The 18,018-nt window shown below is 39.6% G+C and overlaps 1 protein-coding gene across 6 annotated transcripts in view; it reads left to right on the top strand.

The window, feature by feature from the left end:
- Nucleotides 1-15,075, top strand: part of gria3b (glutamate receptor, ionotropic, AMPA 3b) — an 86,558-nt gene extending 71,483 nt beyond the window's left edge. For 2 of the 6 annotated variants that reach the window (XM_061047727.1, XM_061047723.1), the window contains 4 exons: nucleotides 5,570-5,817; nucleotides 9,550-9,664; nucleotides 11,105-11,352; nucleotides 13,254-15,075. In XM_061047727.1, the coding sequence (XP_060903710.1) occupies nucleotides 5,570-5,817; nucleotides 9,550-9,664; nucleotides 11,105-11,350 (609 nt within the window). In that variant the 3' untranslated portion in view covers nucleotides 11,351-11,352; nucleotides 13,254-15,075. Of the gene's footprint in view, nucleotides 1-5,569; nucleotides 5,818-6,589; nucleotides 6,705-9,549; nucleotides 11,353-13,253 lie in introns of those variants that run through there. The other 4 variants (XR_009674642.1, XM_061047725.1, XM_061047728.1 and 1 more) reach the window with 4 other exon arrangements.
- The last annotated feature ends 2,943 nt before the right edge of the window (nucleotides 15,076-18,018 follow it).

Genomic DNA, 18,018 nt, shown 5'->3' with positions numbered 1-18,018 from the left:
CGGCTCCAAGCATCAAAGACTAGCTATTGGTATTCAGGGCGCAGCATGTGGCACTTCAATGACAAAGTACTCCCCCAGAGCCTCAACTTTCATTTCTGCATACTTGAAAAACAGATAGTCCTGACTTACAGGATATTTGGGGGAAAGTGGTGATGTCCACAAACAAAGTGAGAGGGAAGTAAAGAAGGAGGAAATGTAGTGGCAGGTGTTCATCTGTTTGAAGATGTTTTTCAGAGACAAGTGGCGAAGCATATGTTGGAGAGGTATAATGAAAGCAGCGTGTGACAGCAAAGGGAGAATAAGAAAACAGGCTGTATATATATAGGTCCGGGGTTGGGAAAAGGCCTGGAAATGCTGAATAACTCCAAATCAATACAGATTAAGAGGTCGTTTAAAATGGAGAAGGCAATTTCTTTGACGTTGCGCTTGAATCACTTGATCCTCCTCAGACATTTAATTGACATCGTTGGAGACCTCTAAAACAGCCGAATCTTTCATTTCTAGATTTACTTGTTTTTATTACATGACAACAGATCCCTCTCGTCTGTCTTTCCTCCTGATGACTTTCTGTTTGTTTATTTCAGTGCATCGCTGAAGATTTAAAAGCTCTTAACATCTCTGTTCAAATGAAAAAATAAAATCAAGGGGATAACTTGTATTGTCAGGTGCAGTGCAAAGTGACCTGATGGTAAGAACAGGCCCAGTGTTTCCAACACATAGACAATACCTGGGTGGGCCGCCCAAGTATTTCAGACCCGTTGTTATTTAATTTTTCATTTATTCTTAAAATGTCTGCATTGCGTGTGAGAGCATGCGCGCGAGAGAGAGAGAGAGAGAGAGAGAGAGAGTGCAGGCGCGCGAGGACCTCACGGCTGCTACTTATTCTGTGCTTAACTCCTATAAATATCAGAATACCTGTTCATGTACAGCTGCTTGCTGCTAATAGTGTGCTGGACTGCTGAACAACGGAATATTGAGTGGAACTTTCAAAGCGTGAGGCGTACTCCTGGTGTTTGTGTCTGTGCGCGTGCGTTGATAAATTGAGCAGATTCAAGTTGTTTGTTGCAAAAACTAAATAAATTTAGAGGGGGGAAAAACATTTGGTATTAATACAAGCCTAATATTAAAACACACCCTAAGATAAGAGTAAGAAAAAGAAAGGAAAAAAACGATGTAAGAAAATACAAGAAATACGTCATCACAGATTGGAAAAAAAAATCTGTTAACAAAATATATTACATGCCTGCATCTTTTCTGTCCCAATAAAATGTTTGCCTCCCTTTGATAATTGAAGGACCCTGGTCTTCGATAACCTTCATTTCTATGTGCATGCATTATTGCAGCTGAGTGCCGGTTTGTGTTGGTCTACATGTGATTCAGACCTGATGATGTGAAGGCCTTTCCAACACCAGTTTTCCACTGGCTTATCTCTTGCTAAAGGCAAGGCCTGCTCACTTTATCCCTCAACTTAGGTCAACAGTCTGGATAAACAACACTGAGTTTTTCTCAATCTCTGTTATAAGAACGCAGGAAACTCACTGTTTCAGACAGCTTCAAAGGGGAACACCTACACAGATGATGTAACCATGTCTCTTTGGTAGGAGGCTGGCTGAGATTCACTATTTTGGTACTTCATTATGAACAGAGCAACATTATGATTGCTTTGCATTAATTGAAGAAATCTAAAGGAGGAGGACGGTGCAGTTTAGGCCGACATATACTTCTTTCCTTCTGCTTTCTATGACAGCTATCAAATGTAGCCACTCCCCATTAGCTCATTTAGAATACAGCATTATCTTCTAACAAGGCCATTATATGGTTCGAAGTAGAGCCACATGCGTAAAGCTGTATTTATGGCTGTGTATAATTGCTCAACAAATCGTCTGTTCATTGATGATGGACTTGTGCAGTCATTATTCCGTAATTGAATTTTAAATGACCACCATAGACCAGAATGTGAATGATTACATTTTAAAGGAGACGAGAGCAGATCTCCAATGCACAGTGGTGTGTGTGTGTGTGTTGTGCGTGGGTGGGAGTGTGTGTGTGTGTGTGTGTGTGTGTGTGTGTGTGTGTGTGTGTGTGTGTGTGTGTGTGTGTGTGTTTTATTTGAGTATGCATGCTTGTCTGCAAGAAGTCAATAATCAAACATTTCTCTTTCCCTGCTGGGCTTTCTCACTGTGTCTTGTTTTTTTTTCTCTCTCTATCAAAAGCTGCTGTAAGCATCTGGCTGCTGACTTTAGTTGTGGTGGAATCGGCCTATTTAGGTTTTGGTCGCACTTTGCCTCTGCTCTGATATTGATGAATTGACTTCATAAAGCACTGAGGCAGCACACTCTGTCGTCAGTAATCAATGGCCATATCCATTCTTTTTTTTCTTCATTTGAGGTGGCGTCTGGAGCTTTCCCATCGCCAAGCAGATGCACCCTGAGTCTTTGGGGAAATTGTCCTCTAAACTAGTGTCCTGTCCATGAGGTCTGACACATGCAAATTGAACACATTTAACAAGATAGTCAACAAAAACCTCACATCTAAGTCTGACTGTCCCCCCCCCCCCAACCCCCTACTATTCATTGTATTTGCATTAAAATAAAATGGCCGTTGTCCCAACCTCAAGGCTTTTCATCTGAGCAGGGAACATTCATCATGCAGACGTTTAATTTGTGTTATGTTGCTGTCTCATCTCATCCTCACCCTCTGCCTGATGCTCTGTGACAGATGCCTACAAACTAACTGTATATGCTTACATGACGCCAGTAAAAGCACTTCCACTAGGTCAAGGTTAATGCTTTTGTATATTAATAGAAGTGCATTAGAGATGAATTTGTTTTTGTTAAGGGGGCTTTTACCATTTCGGACAGTGATGAGTCTGCATACTCATTGGTATATTTGGCCACGTTTAGCCACCGTGCTCAGTATTCATAAGCAGTTATCCAAGTGCACTTCATATAACACTTTCGACAACAGTGCTTTACAATAGAGGGCTTTGTTTTATTTGGATTATTCCTGGTAGACAGAATGATCTAATACCCGTAACAGCTATTTTTTACAATACATGACCTTGTGCATTATTTTTTTCAAAAATGCACAACAAGTCCATTAACCATCATTATATTAAGGATTAAACTTGCTGTTAAGTTGCTTGTCAAAGTCCAAAGAAAAAAATAATAATCTAAGAACATTGACACAAATTGTGATCTGGCCACTATAGAGAACAAACCACATGACGTATTTTTGTAGGCTAACACGGAAGTAGCATCGCCATGGGGTCTAACGAGAATTCTCCTTTGGGATGTTTTCATTGGATTTTGGATCATTGCAGAAAATAATCTCTGTGGTAAACGTACGTTTCAGATGCGTCTGTGTTTTGTTCAGCAGGATAATCTTCACAGATGAACAAAATTTTTTAGATGTTTGAAGCTTTAATGCGGCCGACAGAAGTAAAAAGCTAACGTTACGCTACAAGCGAACTACACCACGGTCGGATGATTGTGACGTCACTAGCGTTACGCTTCAGACGATCTCCGATAAACTAATCCACGTAGCTTAATAAATAGTTTACTAACATAATATTCACCTTAACCTAAAGATTAAACCTACAGGAGACATCTCCGACTAGTGAGAGAGTTCCCGCCCTCTGTGTCCGGCGTGATGACGTTTAATGTCCCCGACAACCACTGTAGTCTCATTTAGCCACTTGTTAGCAACCGCCTTTTTAAAGACGGGTAAAAACTTCAAACTTCACAAGTGGGGGTATTACCTAACGTAGTTTATGTGGTCTAACAAAACGGCAACATCTCTTAAGCTTGTGTTAACCACAGACCTTATTCCAGGCGTCTAACCACAAACACATTCAAAATCCCCGTTGACTTTTAGACGTTAGACCCCATGGCGCTCAAATGCTAACTTACTTCCGGGTTTTAGGACTCGCTCCTGTGGCGCTCTATAGCTAACTAGATAAAATGCAATCAGTGTAACAGAAAAAAAGCTTCACCTGGATTTATTTTTAGTTCATTATTTAGTTTTTTTTTCCAGAAAAATCTACAATTATTTTCTGTTAAAGTGGTGCATTGTTTACAACCATATGTCACACAGTCAAGTTGCTTGTCCATCAGTCTAAACAGAAACCAGTTAAGAAAGCGAAAGCAGAAAGTGTTTAGCTATCCTTGCTAGCTTAAATGTCATTGGTGAGGCCAAATTAATAAAATCTCCTTTTTCAGGTCAAATATTTTATTTTATCCAGTAGCTATGTCTTTGACCAAAACACTACATTATCAATGACAATTTGAAGATTGTATAAATGGCACTATTGGTAAGTGATTAATGGGGTTTCTTTCTGAGTGTGTTAGCATGTTAGCATTTAGCTCTATGCTGCTATGTCAACATGGCTGTTAGTGTTGTTGTAGTCTCATTCTTGTTGCTTGAAAAATTACATTAACGCTCATCTAAAAATAATAAAATACGTTTCTGATTATTCTTCTATCATCCACAAATAGATAAATTAGCTCAAATTAAAATGTTACTTTAGCTATACTGAAGACACCTGGCCTTGGGAGGTAAATAAACACCTAAGGGAAGTATCTCTGACAAATTTGTTTTTATCAGTAGCTTGTCTGTATTCAATGCACACAGCAGATATTGTGATTTAGCAGTCTCAGAAGAAGCAATCTAACCCCTCAGTCTTTCTCTGGCCTTCACTAAAAGAAAGTCTGTTTTTTATTTGGAATCCAGTCCGCGGTAGCCTACACTCAGTGCCACTTGGGACTTGGTTCATCACTGCTTGGACCGGGATCTGTTCAGAGTGTGAAATGCCTATGCCAAAATAAATCCAGCGGCATTGAATAATTTAATTGATGCTTATTATAGATAGCGCTTCACTCCCACAGAATTTACAGGCTTACTAAGCCTGACCCCAGGCGCTGGGAAAATGCTCGTCTGTGTCACATTGTGATGAGTTGTCTTGTGTCTGTGTAACCTGCTTTCTCCTGCTCCCCTCTCGCTTCTTAGTCACATTACCTCTGAATCACAGTTGAGATGTTACATTGACGGCAGTGTGGTTGAAATGAATGACTGTAATAAGTTCTAGTTAAATTAGGACTATAAACCAAGGCTGGAATTCACCAACAGAGATTTGTCCAAAACTTTTTCAAGTCATTGTACTTAAAGTTTTATGTTTTCTTAATTTCATTTTCCCTAAGTGAGTCCACAAACAGCAGTATTTCTGCTAGAAAAAACAACTGTATGACATTATGTTCTGTACAGGTGATGTGTGTTCCTCATTCACACTCAGTGAATTTGTGCATCATGAATATTTGAGCAGAGCATTCATGCTTATTAAGAAAAATGGATTTTGTAAATTTTGTACTTCATGATCTTGTAAAATTCCACCAGCTATATTTTCTGGAAGTATTTGAAGATATCCCACCAACCCCTTATAACGAGATATCTATAAATACTTCACAATGCAAGCTTAAATGAAGTGATCATTAAGCACAAAAATACTGCAATCTCCATCACAGGCGTATGAATTTAAAAAATCTAAACTACTTTTTCTTTTCCTCCCGCACAGCGATCCAAAATAGCAGTGTATGAGAAGATGTGGTCATACATGAAATCTGCTGAACCCTCAGTGTTTGTTAAGACTACGCCCGATGGCGTAGCCCGGGTACGAAAGTCAAAGGGCAAGTTCGCCTTTCTCCTTGAGTCCACCATGAATGAATACATCGAGCAGCGGAAGCCCTGTGACACCATGAAAGTGGGCGGGAACCTCGACTCGAAAGGATACGGTGTGGCGACGCCCAAAGGCTCAGCATTAAGGTGGGTGGAATAATATAACAATATTGTCTGTGTTGTTATAGTATTCCACCTACCCTGATGTCCCCCTGTTGTCATTCTCTTCTCTTCCTCTTCTTTTTTTTACGGACATCAAGGTAATAGTATTGTGTATTGATATGCAACAGGATAAAAAAAGGTTTAATATTGTTTTTAAGAGTTTTATTCATGTGATAAGAAATGCTAATTTCTCGCGCAGGGAATGAAATCCAGATAATAAGGCTAAAGCTAAGAGTCATTTCATATTTATCCCTCTCTCTCTCTTACTGTTGCTTTTCTCTCTTCGATCTCTCCTCTGTCCTGTATGCTGTCCTACCTGACTGTTGTGTTGTCACTTTTAATTTAACAGTTCAATGGTTTTTCAATTTAGCCTTTAAAAGCTGCGCTGTCACTTGTGACGAATGTTAATTGCATGATGTTTGTTGTTGTTACTTCTCTTCTCAATGACAAGTGTCCCCATCCCGCACACTTCAGTTCTAAACTATGTAACCCTTCATGCCACCTTTTCCAAGATTTAACACTGTCTTACCTTTATATGAGCCTTTCTTATCTCTCCATATTCCTGAAATTCTTAAACAATTTGTCCTTTCCTAGACCATTCTGATTAACAGTACTCTGTGCGTAAGCCCCCTGCTATTGACAGTGGTAGTCTCACTACCATTATCTATCATTATGATGCATAGTACAACTATAACTTTGCATTAGATTTCTCACGGACCTGTGCATTTTCTTACAAGTTATGTTTTATCGTTTCAAGAAATGCTGTTAACCTGGCAGTTTTAAAACTGAATGAGCAAGGCCTCTTGGACAAATTGAAAAACAAATGGTGGTACGACAAGGGAGAGTGCGGCAGCGGGGGAGGTGACTCCAAGGTCAGCCTCGATGTCACCACAATCGGGTACCATAGTTCAGAGTAATCGGCAAGGCTGTTACATCAACCCAACCATAACCAAACCAACTGTCCACCCAAACCGACCTGGCTAGTGCCCCACGGCAGATTACCAAATTGACTTGCTGGTAAAAAACAGAGAGATTTACAGCTCAGATCCAACAATGGAGCATTGCTAAGCCAACAGAAAAATACATATTATGGACTATTCTGTAATGTTTAGATATTTAGCAAATAAGAATGGATTCAGGAGTCACTGCAGTTAACAAAACTACAAGTTAGAGGATGTTTACTTATTAAGGGAGCTTTGAGTGGATGTGGCTGCCCTGCAGTTGTGAAAGGTTGAGCGTTATTTATTCACCTTGACACATGTGTAGGGCGGATCACCTTTGTCTATGGGCAGTTAGTGAAGTCTCAGCATCTAATTAATGAAGAAAAACCTTGAAGTTTGCAGATGAAAGACTATTCTACATTGAAAAAGGCCGTCCCTCCTGAAGGTGAAGTTGGCTAATCCTGTTTAATACATAGCTTTGCAGTAGTTCACCGCACAGCTGCTCCATGTCCATGGTACTGGCCCAGAACCGATGAGTTTTAAAGCCAACAGGATAAATTGTACTTAAGGGCAAAAAATAAATACAACTCAGAATGGATGATCAGTTGAGGCCGAAAGGAAAGCAAGGGGAACAGCGGCGTCTTGAGGGGACTAAGCATGGCAGGCAAACGTGAGAATTCTAATTAAACTAAAGACTTGTGATTTCTTTGGTTGAGTCATCAGATAAACTACTTTTGGTTTGTTTCCACTTCAGAGTTCATACCCCAACCCATTAATAACCCAGCCGTGAACCTTTTGACCATCAGATTTCTCCCTCTTCTTTGTTTAATGACGGATGATTTTTTTTCTCATTATGGAGGCTAATGGTGCAAAGTGTGAAACCCCACTCAACCATGACAGCTCAGTGTAATGCTACTTAGATTATGTGCCATGAAGCATTGTGCTATTTTTACTAGATTACCTGTACGGCAATAAAGGTAATCTATTCCTCACAATGCTGGTCAATTTGATGACAAATGACGCTGTCAGATGAGATGATATACTGTAGGTCACTTAATGGCTAGATTAAACACAAACTACAAGGTCTCATGGACTGGATTGTGTCATTATTAAGCTCTTTATGTCATTTGTCATGGATTGGCCTTGACCACAACGAACAGCTAAACTGCACTGAGTCATTCTGAAAAGACTGCTGGGGGCAGAGATTAAATGACTTGTGGTTTATTTCTGAATAAGTTGTATAATAACCTGAGAGTCACTTTTTCCAATGTTTGCATTGCTAACATTGCTATGTTCTGCAATCACTGAGCTCAGCAGGCCTCCCTCTGCTACTGAAGGCATCTTTCTCTTGCATTGTCTTCGAGCTGTTACCATGCACAGGTATGTACTGTCTGTCTTTTCCCTGGCTGGTTTTGGCTCCAGGACTCAGTTGAAAGGCCCGGTTAGCTGGATTTAAGCAGCCTGCATCGCCCTGTTCCAAACAGTGCATCGCTTGGCTCTGTCCCACTCGCAGCTCCGTGTTCAAACAGACATGAGGGGATGCACATAACCGTGCACACAGCTGCATGCACACCCACTCACACACATTTAACACAACTCTTCTCTGGCCTCAGGCACAACACAGTGCAGCCTTGATTGAGTTTCAGACACAGAGCATGTTACAGGGTAATTGCATTGTTAATCAATGTCTCTTCCGGGCCAAGACAATGGTCTGGTCTTCACAGTACGTTTCTCCAGATTGGCTTTGAGGGATATACAGTGGTGTAATCTTCTCTCAGTGCATTATGCATTGCATGGATCCCCTCCGGGGACATTGTTCCCAGGGAGTAGTCAGGTTACCCATTAATCGATGCACTATTTTTCTTTGCTTCTGATTTTTTTCTCTGTCACACAAAAGGATTGATCTGAACTACAAAGGATCTTGTATTGAGACCTAAAAACTATATCGCCTTTAGTTTAGTTTTTGTACCCTGAATTTATTAAGTGCAATAGAATATTATAGTGTTTCACTTTTACATTCAGTATTTTGACATCATGATATAACTCCTAGGGATATCAAACTGCAAAAATCAGATGTGTCAAACATTAGATTATGCAGCTATAGGCAAATATGAGAGGAATTACTCTGCAGATACGTTTGAGCTCCGTCCTGCAGCTCTGTGCAATTTGGTGGGGACACACTTCATCTGACAATAATCTGGCATAATTGGGAGATAAGGTTTTCTTAGCGATATGTCTGGATAGAACAAGTGCGGATGAATTAATTAAGCTGACACTTTTGGGCATAGTTGCGTAGATATGAAATTGGTTGTAATACCTCCAGAATTGATCGTTGTCATGCCGGTGACAGCATTGGTTGTTACAGGATTAGGCTGATATTGTGGAAATAGACAGGTTGTGTGCTTAGATTTTTCTGTTGAAGACAAAGCTCCTGTTGGACTGAACCTGTTATATTCTCTCACGGAAGCCCCTTAGATCTATTACCAGCACCGAAACCAATATACCCAATGATTTTTAATATCAATAGACTTGCAGATCGTACCTCAGTACCTGCTGGTCGTCCTGTTAACAGCGTCTGCCGATTACTCAAAGCGATATGGGCAGGTCCTGGCTTTAGACTAGGGGTTATAAAGGTAATAGTTAGAATGCCTGCTCTCTGTGATGTTGACACAGCCAGGATCCCTGCTTTATCGCTTTGTAAAGTATGTAGTAGTTTAAAGTTGAATAACATAAAATAACATAATATAATGTTATTTATGTTATTTCCCACGTGAAGAACTCCTGTAAACCTTGCAGTATTGAAACTCAGTGAACAAGGCATCTTAGACAAGCTGAAAAACAAATGGTGGTACGATAAGGGTGAATGTGGAACCAAGGACTCTGGAAGTAAGGTCAGTCGCTGCAGGTCTTTTGTACTGATTCCAAATTGCATTTTGACGTACTGTTCATATGCAAGACAAGACTTCTCTAACATCTATAGTGTACATTTTGTTCATTTGCTACACATATTTTTTCTTTTTTTAGTGTTTGAGTTTTTCTGCCACAAACTGTAACACAGTTTGTATGTGGCTTAAACACATGGCACTGCTTCCCCCAAACTCATTTTTTTCTTTCAATGCCTTAGAGATTAGACACTTGATGCCATTTCAAATGTAGAAGCTCTTCTTTTTTTGTCAAAACTGTAATGATAATGCTGTGGGGACATTCCTTAAGTGCCTTTCAGATACACTATTTGGATTGAATCACTGCAGTTAACAGTTGTTGATAAATGCTACTTTTGCCCATTTTCACTCTTGACATTCATGATACTTTGACCATTATGCTGCTGTTTCTATTTACCAAACTGTTAATGAAAATTTGATTTATTTGTGTTGTTACTAGTTTGCACGGAGATGTGTCTATTAGATTCTTTGGCCTCCTGTGGTGTGATGCACAAGCAAAGCCTCTTATTGTGACGATTTACTCAAAATCAACTTCCCTTAGTGGCGAGAGCGCCGTAGGGCGTCCTGCTAATCTTTTCTGCTGCTTGGAGTTGAGGTTAGAGGCTCTGTTTGCACATTACAAGAATTCGAGGAATGTAATAAACCAACTATTTAACCCTCTGAGTTACAGTCACAGCCTTTAGATTATAGGTTAGGGTGGCTAGATAGCGTCGTTATATCCCCATGCTCACAGGGTTAAACTGCAAATAGTAAAACTCTAATGAACAAATTTTTAATGAATATGTTTGGTAGGTAAGCAGCAGCAAAATGGTTTTATCTTTAGTGCTTTTTTTAAAGTTATTGGAGCTATCATTCATCTACTCTGAATTTGACTGTACTGTATGACAATGTTGCCATGAGAGTTATACGTACATGTCTCTAAGAGGATTTAAAAGGATAGGGATCTTCAGAGCTATCGACCTATGCGATACTGACCAGCTTCCTAACATGGTCAAGAGCAGAAGCCATTTTTGATACAGTGTAAGGAAGGGGAAGCTCTACATTCACCAGCAGATAATGCAATAAAAGTTTGTTCTTTTCTCCTCAGTGGTTTAATTATGGCAGTCTGCAGTTCTTTAGAAGTCTGTGACAGCTACAGGAAAGTCAGCTCAGTTTGAAGTTCCAGCCTTAGCACCTCATTACATCTTAAATTTTTGGTTGCTTGTAGCAGTAAGCATCCATAATCTGCCATATGTAGCCCCAGTGAGATAGTGTAGGATGATTTACTAAAGCAGTAAGCAGTTGATGGCAATGTGAGGCTCAGTTTGAAGGATACAGGCTGCATTTATTTTGTTTTGCTGTCCTTGCTCCACTGCAAAACTCTTAACTACGTTCTTCACTTTCCCCCAGGACAAGACAAGTGCTCTCAGCCTAAGCAATGTGGCTGGTGTCTTCTATATTCTGGTCGGAGGGCTGGGGCTGGCCATGATGGTGGCTCTGATAGAGTTCTGTTATAAATCAAGGCAAGAAACCAAACGGCTGAAATTGGCCAAGAATGCCCAGAATTTTAAGCCGACTCCCCCGACCAACACCCAGAACTTTGCCACATACAGGGAAGGCTACAACGTATACGGAACCGAGAGCGTAAAGATCTAGAGGTAGGTCGACATTCCTTACCGTCAATAGAGCCCCAGAGCATTGTGGGAGATGAATCATTCAGCTTCCTGTCATATCACTTAGAGTAAATAATTCATCTGTATGTGTTGCCAAGAGGGTGCTGCTTGTGAAATTGTTTAGGATTGTCATGTTGGGCAAAACAGAACATGCATGCCAACTTAGATACAAAACTGTGAGATATTGTTTAAGCCGTGTAGCGTATAGTTGCATGGATAGTGCCTCAGGCTGTATGGCTGCTACAACATACTGTATGATCTCACTGAGTTACCACAACCGCATGTCTACTAGATGTCACCTACATGTTCTATAAAGAGCTGCTCAGCAATTATTTATATCTTTGGTTTTAATTGCAAAATATTTGAGATTTAAGATTCCATTTTAGCCTAAATCTGTGAGGCTCACATCATTGAAAAAATACATTTACAGCACTATTGGTTGATTTTATTTTCATTTTTTAGGCCACTCGGAGGCAGTGGAACTGTTAACATAATATAAACATTTAAATGTCTTTTAAATTTAATACATGAAAAGTTTAAAGACATAGTCACCCATTTACACACGAGGCGTCGTTAGGGTTTAATGGTTACCTGATGGGTCCGAGTCAAATAATCTAACTACTGAGGGAAATATATTGCTCTTTAGCTGCTGAATGCATGACTATCCATTACAATTTGTGTTAGCCTGGTAGTGTACAGTCAGCTTTTTTTTTAGCATGATCTCAAAATATAATGAATTGACAAATGATGACACCAACTAGAATTAATTATGTCCTTTAAGTTGGGACATAGGAAACCAAAACAATGATCTCAAAGATGCTAAAAAGCTTTATAGAGCTGAGTTAAAGTGAAAGCTGATTCTCTTTGAGTTTCACGAGTGACCCCTTTAACTAACATTTAGTAAATAAACCTATTGTTGAATAAGAATATCAGTTAATGCAGCTTTAGAAACATCAGCAGCAGCACTTTAGAATCAAGGCCATTTATAGTCTGGGTACCACAGAGCACACTATAGATGGAGATGATTTGGTGTGTGTATAAACCTAAAAGCTCACTTGTTCTTCATTACCACTAGAGGTATATTCAGCAGTCCTACAGTATTGCACTAAACAGAGGGGGAGCATCAAAACCCTCTTACATAAACTGTTGGTTTTATAGTTGATTGGTATTTGATTGGATTGAGCGCATGTGTGTTCTGTTGCTTCTCATTAAACACGAGGCATGCCTGTCTGCAGAAGTACAGCTGAACAACAGACCAACATCCTTTTTAAGTGTCCTGAAAACATATTTTTTTAATAATTATCTTAATGGTATCCAATAGTAACACATCACAATATTCCCTGTTTGTGTAGAAAAGTTTGTATGGACTGTAGATTATCAACACAAGAGACATCTGTAGGCCTATCTGTGGGGGGGGGGGGGGGGGGGGGGGGGGGGGGGGGGTATTGTCAGTTCTGTTCTCTCTTGTATTCATTAAGCATGATGGGGTTAGGAAAAGGCTTTATTAATTATATAAATACAAGTTAAGGATGAACTACATTCATTTGTTTTTTTTATTTACATGGATAGTAGGAGTATTAAAATAAATGTAGAGTAACAGTAGGAGTATTTAAAATAAATGTAGAGTAACAGTAGGAGTATTAAAATAAATGTAGAGTAACAGTAGGAGTATTTAAAATAAATGTAGAGTAACAGTAGGAGTATTTAAAATAAATGTAGCATTGTGTGATGTGAAGTAGAACTTTCAGAGGCTAAATAAAGGCGACAGACATTCACAGTCACATAATATTCTCAGGATATTAGTCACAAGCGATTTCCCTGACAACCATACAAACCTCAACTATTCCCATGTTTTTTTTTTTTCTCTGCTCTGTATGTTGACACAGGTTTAGGAAACATTTCCATTTCCCCTTATAACTGTGACTAAACATCTATGAACGGTCGGGATCATGGGGGATTGAGCTCCAAGCCAAATCCTCCTGGGCGGACACGGCACGATAATCTGCAAAGACGACACGACTGGACTGGTCACGGGGAGAGCCGAGGCGGTTCTCTCCTCTTAGTGCCTTATGGAACCCTGAGTCCAATCAATGCAACTCATTCACAATGATATTGCTTTTTGCTTGAAAACTCATACAAAACAGAAGAATGGTGCAGTGATTAATATGTATATATCTATAGATATATAGATATATATGTATGTAAAATACATTTGACACGTTACAATGAATGAGAGAACTAAAGCCATCATTTGCAACCCTAAGCACATTTTGAAGTGCCACAAAGAGGACGAATCTTATATAACAAGTGTCTAATTGGTTTCTTGTAATCAATATGATCCGATTACTCTTCATTGTTCTGCTGCCAGATTTTCACTGGTTCTATGTGTTCAAATACTTTTAATAGATCTTCTCAGTGCACTGTAAGACGCTGATTATTAGACTATTGCTTTTATACTGCTGTAAGTCACTTATTGTGACCTTGTACTTGTTTTAAAGACAGATCAACCTTATTGGAGCGAAATGCCATTAAGCCCAAAACAATTAAGAGAGTGTTGTTTGTGTACTCTAAGCTCTGGTGCTGCTGCCACTGTCTTCTGAACGTTTGGATGGGACTCATGAAGATGAGACGATGATCTGGTTTGGCTTTTACGCACCCCAAAACAAGGTCATGTTTCGCACTTCCAAAACTGCCAAGAGTGTGTTTTGTATGACAAAGAGTGTGTAAAGCGAAGTGTTCATGCTTGAGTTTCAAAAAAAAAAAAAAAAAAAAGTTTGTGATTTACAGTTTGTAAAATATCAAAGGAGCACCGACTCGCTGAGGTTCACCGCTCTGAAACAGTCTCTCCCTGAAGAGTCATTCAAGTCTTCTGTACATGAAAGCGAAACCAAACAAAAAGGGTAATTCAATTGTAGATTAACTGCAATCCAATTAAAGGATAACAGTAATGGCTTTGAAACTGTAGTATTTTTGATTACCTTACCATTCTCTTTAACAATTGCACATTTTACAAATGAGCTGTGGTTTCGCTTTTAATTTGATTTTCTTAAAAGAGCATTACAGTGTTTGGTGACTTCACATAGTAAATGAAAAATATACGAATACAACGGAAAAATAGATTTATACAAGGTTATACCATGTGGAGACCTGAAGCTTAGCACATTTCCATATTGCTGTAATCATTTCTCTTCTGTCAAAAAGACTGTGATTCCATAGGATTTAGGAAGATAAATATGTAATCACCTGAAGCTATGGACCAATAGTTTTATATATATATCAAAAAAAGAAAAGGATAATGTGAAGAAAATAACGAATGAGCTGTGTACATTTAGATAAATGAGATTATTTATATTACATGATAAAACATTGAGTTCTCTTTCCCCCTTTTAGTTCTCCTTTTTTATTTTCTAAGAAACTGCATGTGAAATCAGTGATGCTTGACCAGCTCTGCTACTCACAAACTGAGCCTAGGTTAACATTAAAAATTCAGCCCTGGTTGATTCCTTTGAAAATCAGTTTCACCCTTTTGCTTTTCTTTTTTTAACGCCTCACCTTCTGCAAAAAAAAAAGAAAAACAAAACAAAAGTTGCCAGGCCTAGTAGTGGGTACAAAAGAGCAAGAGATGCATGCATAATTTGCTGAACCTCATTAGCGAGGCGCTGTACAGAGAATTTTAATACATTTTGTAAATAAATTGTACAGAAAGAGCTCCTGTTGTGTGTGTCCATGTCATTTCCCAACACTATGTGAACCTCTCTATGCTGAATTAAAAACTGAGGATGGCCTGAAGGGATCTTGGCTCAGGTTAAATAAGCTGAATACTTAAACTCCTGCGTGGTGTCGGTGGACTATCGGTAGCCTGAGCAGCCCCCTGCAGACAAATACACAAAGAGAGGAGTTTTTCCCTGTAATGGTGTGATATTGAGCCGTTAGTCAGTGGAAGTGTGTGTGCGTGTTTTCGATCAATAGTATGCACCATCTGCCTCACACTCGCTCTCCTGCCTTGCATCCCTTCCCTGATTGAGGGCTCCATTGACAGCTTCATCTGCCATGTGATCTCCCTCTCTCCCCCTTCTCTCTTCTTTTATAAAATGCTTTGTGACACAATCAATAATGTATTATTATAACCAGCAACTGCTTACAAAACACACTGCACAAGGAGGCTGTGTCTCTTATAATTCCAGCACTGGCTTAAAGCTGAAGAAGTATATTTTTAAGGAGGACAATTTCATCAGGATTCATTTGGAGAGAAAACAAATCAGCAAAGTGGCAGTTAATCATTTAAATCCTGTTTATTCTCACAGTGTAAATTCTCATACAGTAAATCAGCACAATGCTCCATAGATTGCCCAGACGGTCTGTTTCATTTCACTGCTCCCTGGGTCTTCATTTTTGTGGTTAAAATGAATTCATTCTTCCAGAAATCCAGCCTGCCACATGCAGCTCAAATCACAAATCCAACAAACATGGCAAAACACCAGTGTTTTTTTTTCCCTTTCATTTTTGGATGCAGACACTATGATTCAGGATTTATTCACTACACCAGTCCTGTGAAACAGACTCAGGCTAAATAAAATGCTACTGTATGATCCAAACAACCCATTTCTGACAAAGCATGAAAGGATATTGCTTTTTTGTTCTTTCTTTGCTTGCTGCCTCTCCCTTTTTGTTTTTTTTGTTTTCCCACCCCCCGGTTATGCCTGGACTGCTTTCAAACAGGAACAAGACAACGTGGGGGAGTGGTACGCGAGGATGGCACTGCACTGCAGTACACGATGCTCGTGAGACTATTCTGTGGAATGAGTTTACTCACCTATCAAAGCGAGCGGCACAGTGGCCGTGTTTGTCCTGCAAGAATAGGAGAAAAAACAAGAGGCAGCAAGCAATTACAGCGAAGCCTTTCATTCGGAAAGTAATAAAAGGAGAGGAACTGTTCCTGTAATCACAAGAGCAGAAGAGCACATTTCCTTCCACCAGAGGACAACTAATCATCCCCTACTGTGCAGTCCCACACTTCTAGCATGTGTCGGCTACAGTCTGACCTGCCTCTTTGGGGCCATGTGCCTGTGAGAGTTAATCTGATCTAACAGGGGCTCTGTCACCAAGGGGAACATGCTTATATGTGTGTGTGCGTGTGAGAAGAAGAGAAAGAGTGTGTGCATGAGAAAGGAAAAGGAAAAGGAGAAAGTGTCATGGGGGGGGGATACTTTGATTACAGCCACAAAAAAAAAGCTTTCTGGTTCACTAGCTCCCTCACTTTGCAGCGTACTGCAGTCTTCACCTCTCTCTCTCTCTCTCTCTCTCTCTCTCTCTCTCTCTCTCTCTCTGCAAGGACACAATGAATAAATCAGATTCCAACTCAGTTGTTCCATTTCCCTCTTTTCTCCACTTAAGCTCCTCGCCTATCTTCAAGCACACCTGAACAGAATTGCACTTGACTTTCAAGCTCGCTCGACATTGATCAGCTTCCCAAATGGGTGTTGTGTTAAAAAAGAATTCAGTTCAAAGACATTGTCATGGACTGAGCCTTTTTTTTTTTTGGATTGAGCATTGACTACAGCAGTGCTTCCAGATGATTTTATACATTTACATGTTTTGTTTTGTGTTGATTATGCTTTTTAAAGCACATTTGAATGACTCCGAAGACAGACATGCAGCGAGATGACAACTGGGTTTCATATGTCCAGCCTGTAGAAAAAGACTGAAACAAAAAGATATGCAGAAAACATATAAGCAAAGAATCATGATTTACGTGAACTGTATCCCACATCTCGTCCTTTCACATCCTTTGGAGGAAGTGGGTTAGCCATGTCTAAGTGTTCAAAAGCCAACTTCTCCAGACTGTGAGTAATGCAGGTGTGACTCACATAGAGAAAGCACATAGCAAGAAACGATCGGTTTACTGTCTGACCAAACCTGAAGAGGCAAGAGTCATGACTTGACTGTGAACACACGAGGATCGCTGGCGGTAGATGCGCCAGTTCCAGGATCTGTAGAGAAGGTTGTCCTTGAGGGAGTTTTGTGCACCACAGATTCAGGGTCTAGAGTTACAATAACAGACAATGAATGGTGCAAATGCATGAAGTCAACTGCAACCTAAACTCAGCAAGGCTTCTTAGTCAGACTTATCTCTTACATATTGAGAAAACAATACAAGTTCTCGGTTTCTTTTTTTCATTCTCAGATATTACACTGGAGTAAAGGCACAGTCCACTTTCAGGCTTTTTTTTGCTCCATAACATCGAGTCAGTGTTACTTTCATTCCTTCTGCTCATACTAGAGCTGCTCAATTATGGCAGAAATCATTATCACAATTATTTTTGATTCATACTGTGATCACGATTATTAAACATAATTACTCAGTGATTTTACAACATGCGTCACATGAATTTATCGAATATAAACACTCTTAACCCTATCATTTCTGAACACTTTCAAAAACAAGCAATCAATGAAAATAAACAAGTGAAAAAATAAAGATAATAATATTAAATTAAAACCTGATTAATTGCCCATGGCTAAGTTACATTCCAGGTTGTGATTTTCTACATTTTTCTAATTTCCATCCACAAAAAGGTGAATGTTGTGCTCAGGGAGGTTTTGTAAACGCTGTAGCAACTCTTGCTCAAAACACAAAATATCTTGGGGCTG

This window comes from Labrus mixtus, chromosome 10 (assembly GCF_963584025.1).
Source record: "Labrus mixtus chromosome 10, fLabMix1.1, whole genome shotgun sequence".
Taxonomy (NCBI): domain Eukaryota; kingdom Metazoa; phylum Chordata; class Actinopteri; order Labriformes; family Labridae; genus Labrus; species Labrus mixtus.
The sequence above is the reverse complement of the archived record's forward strand: the minus strand, read 5'-3'. Positions and strand labels throughout refer to the sequence as shown.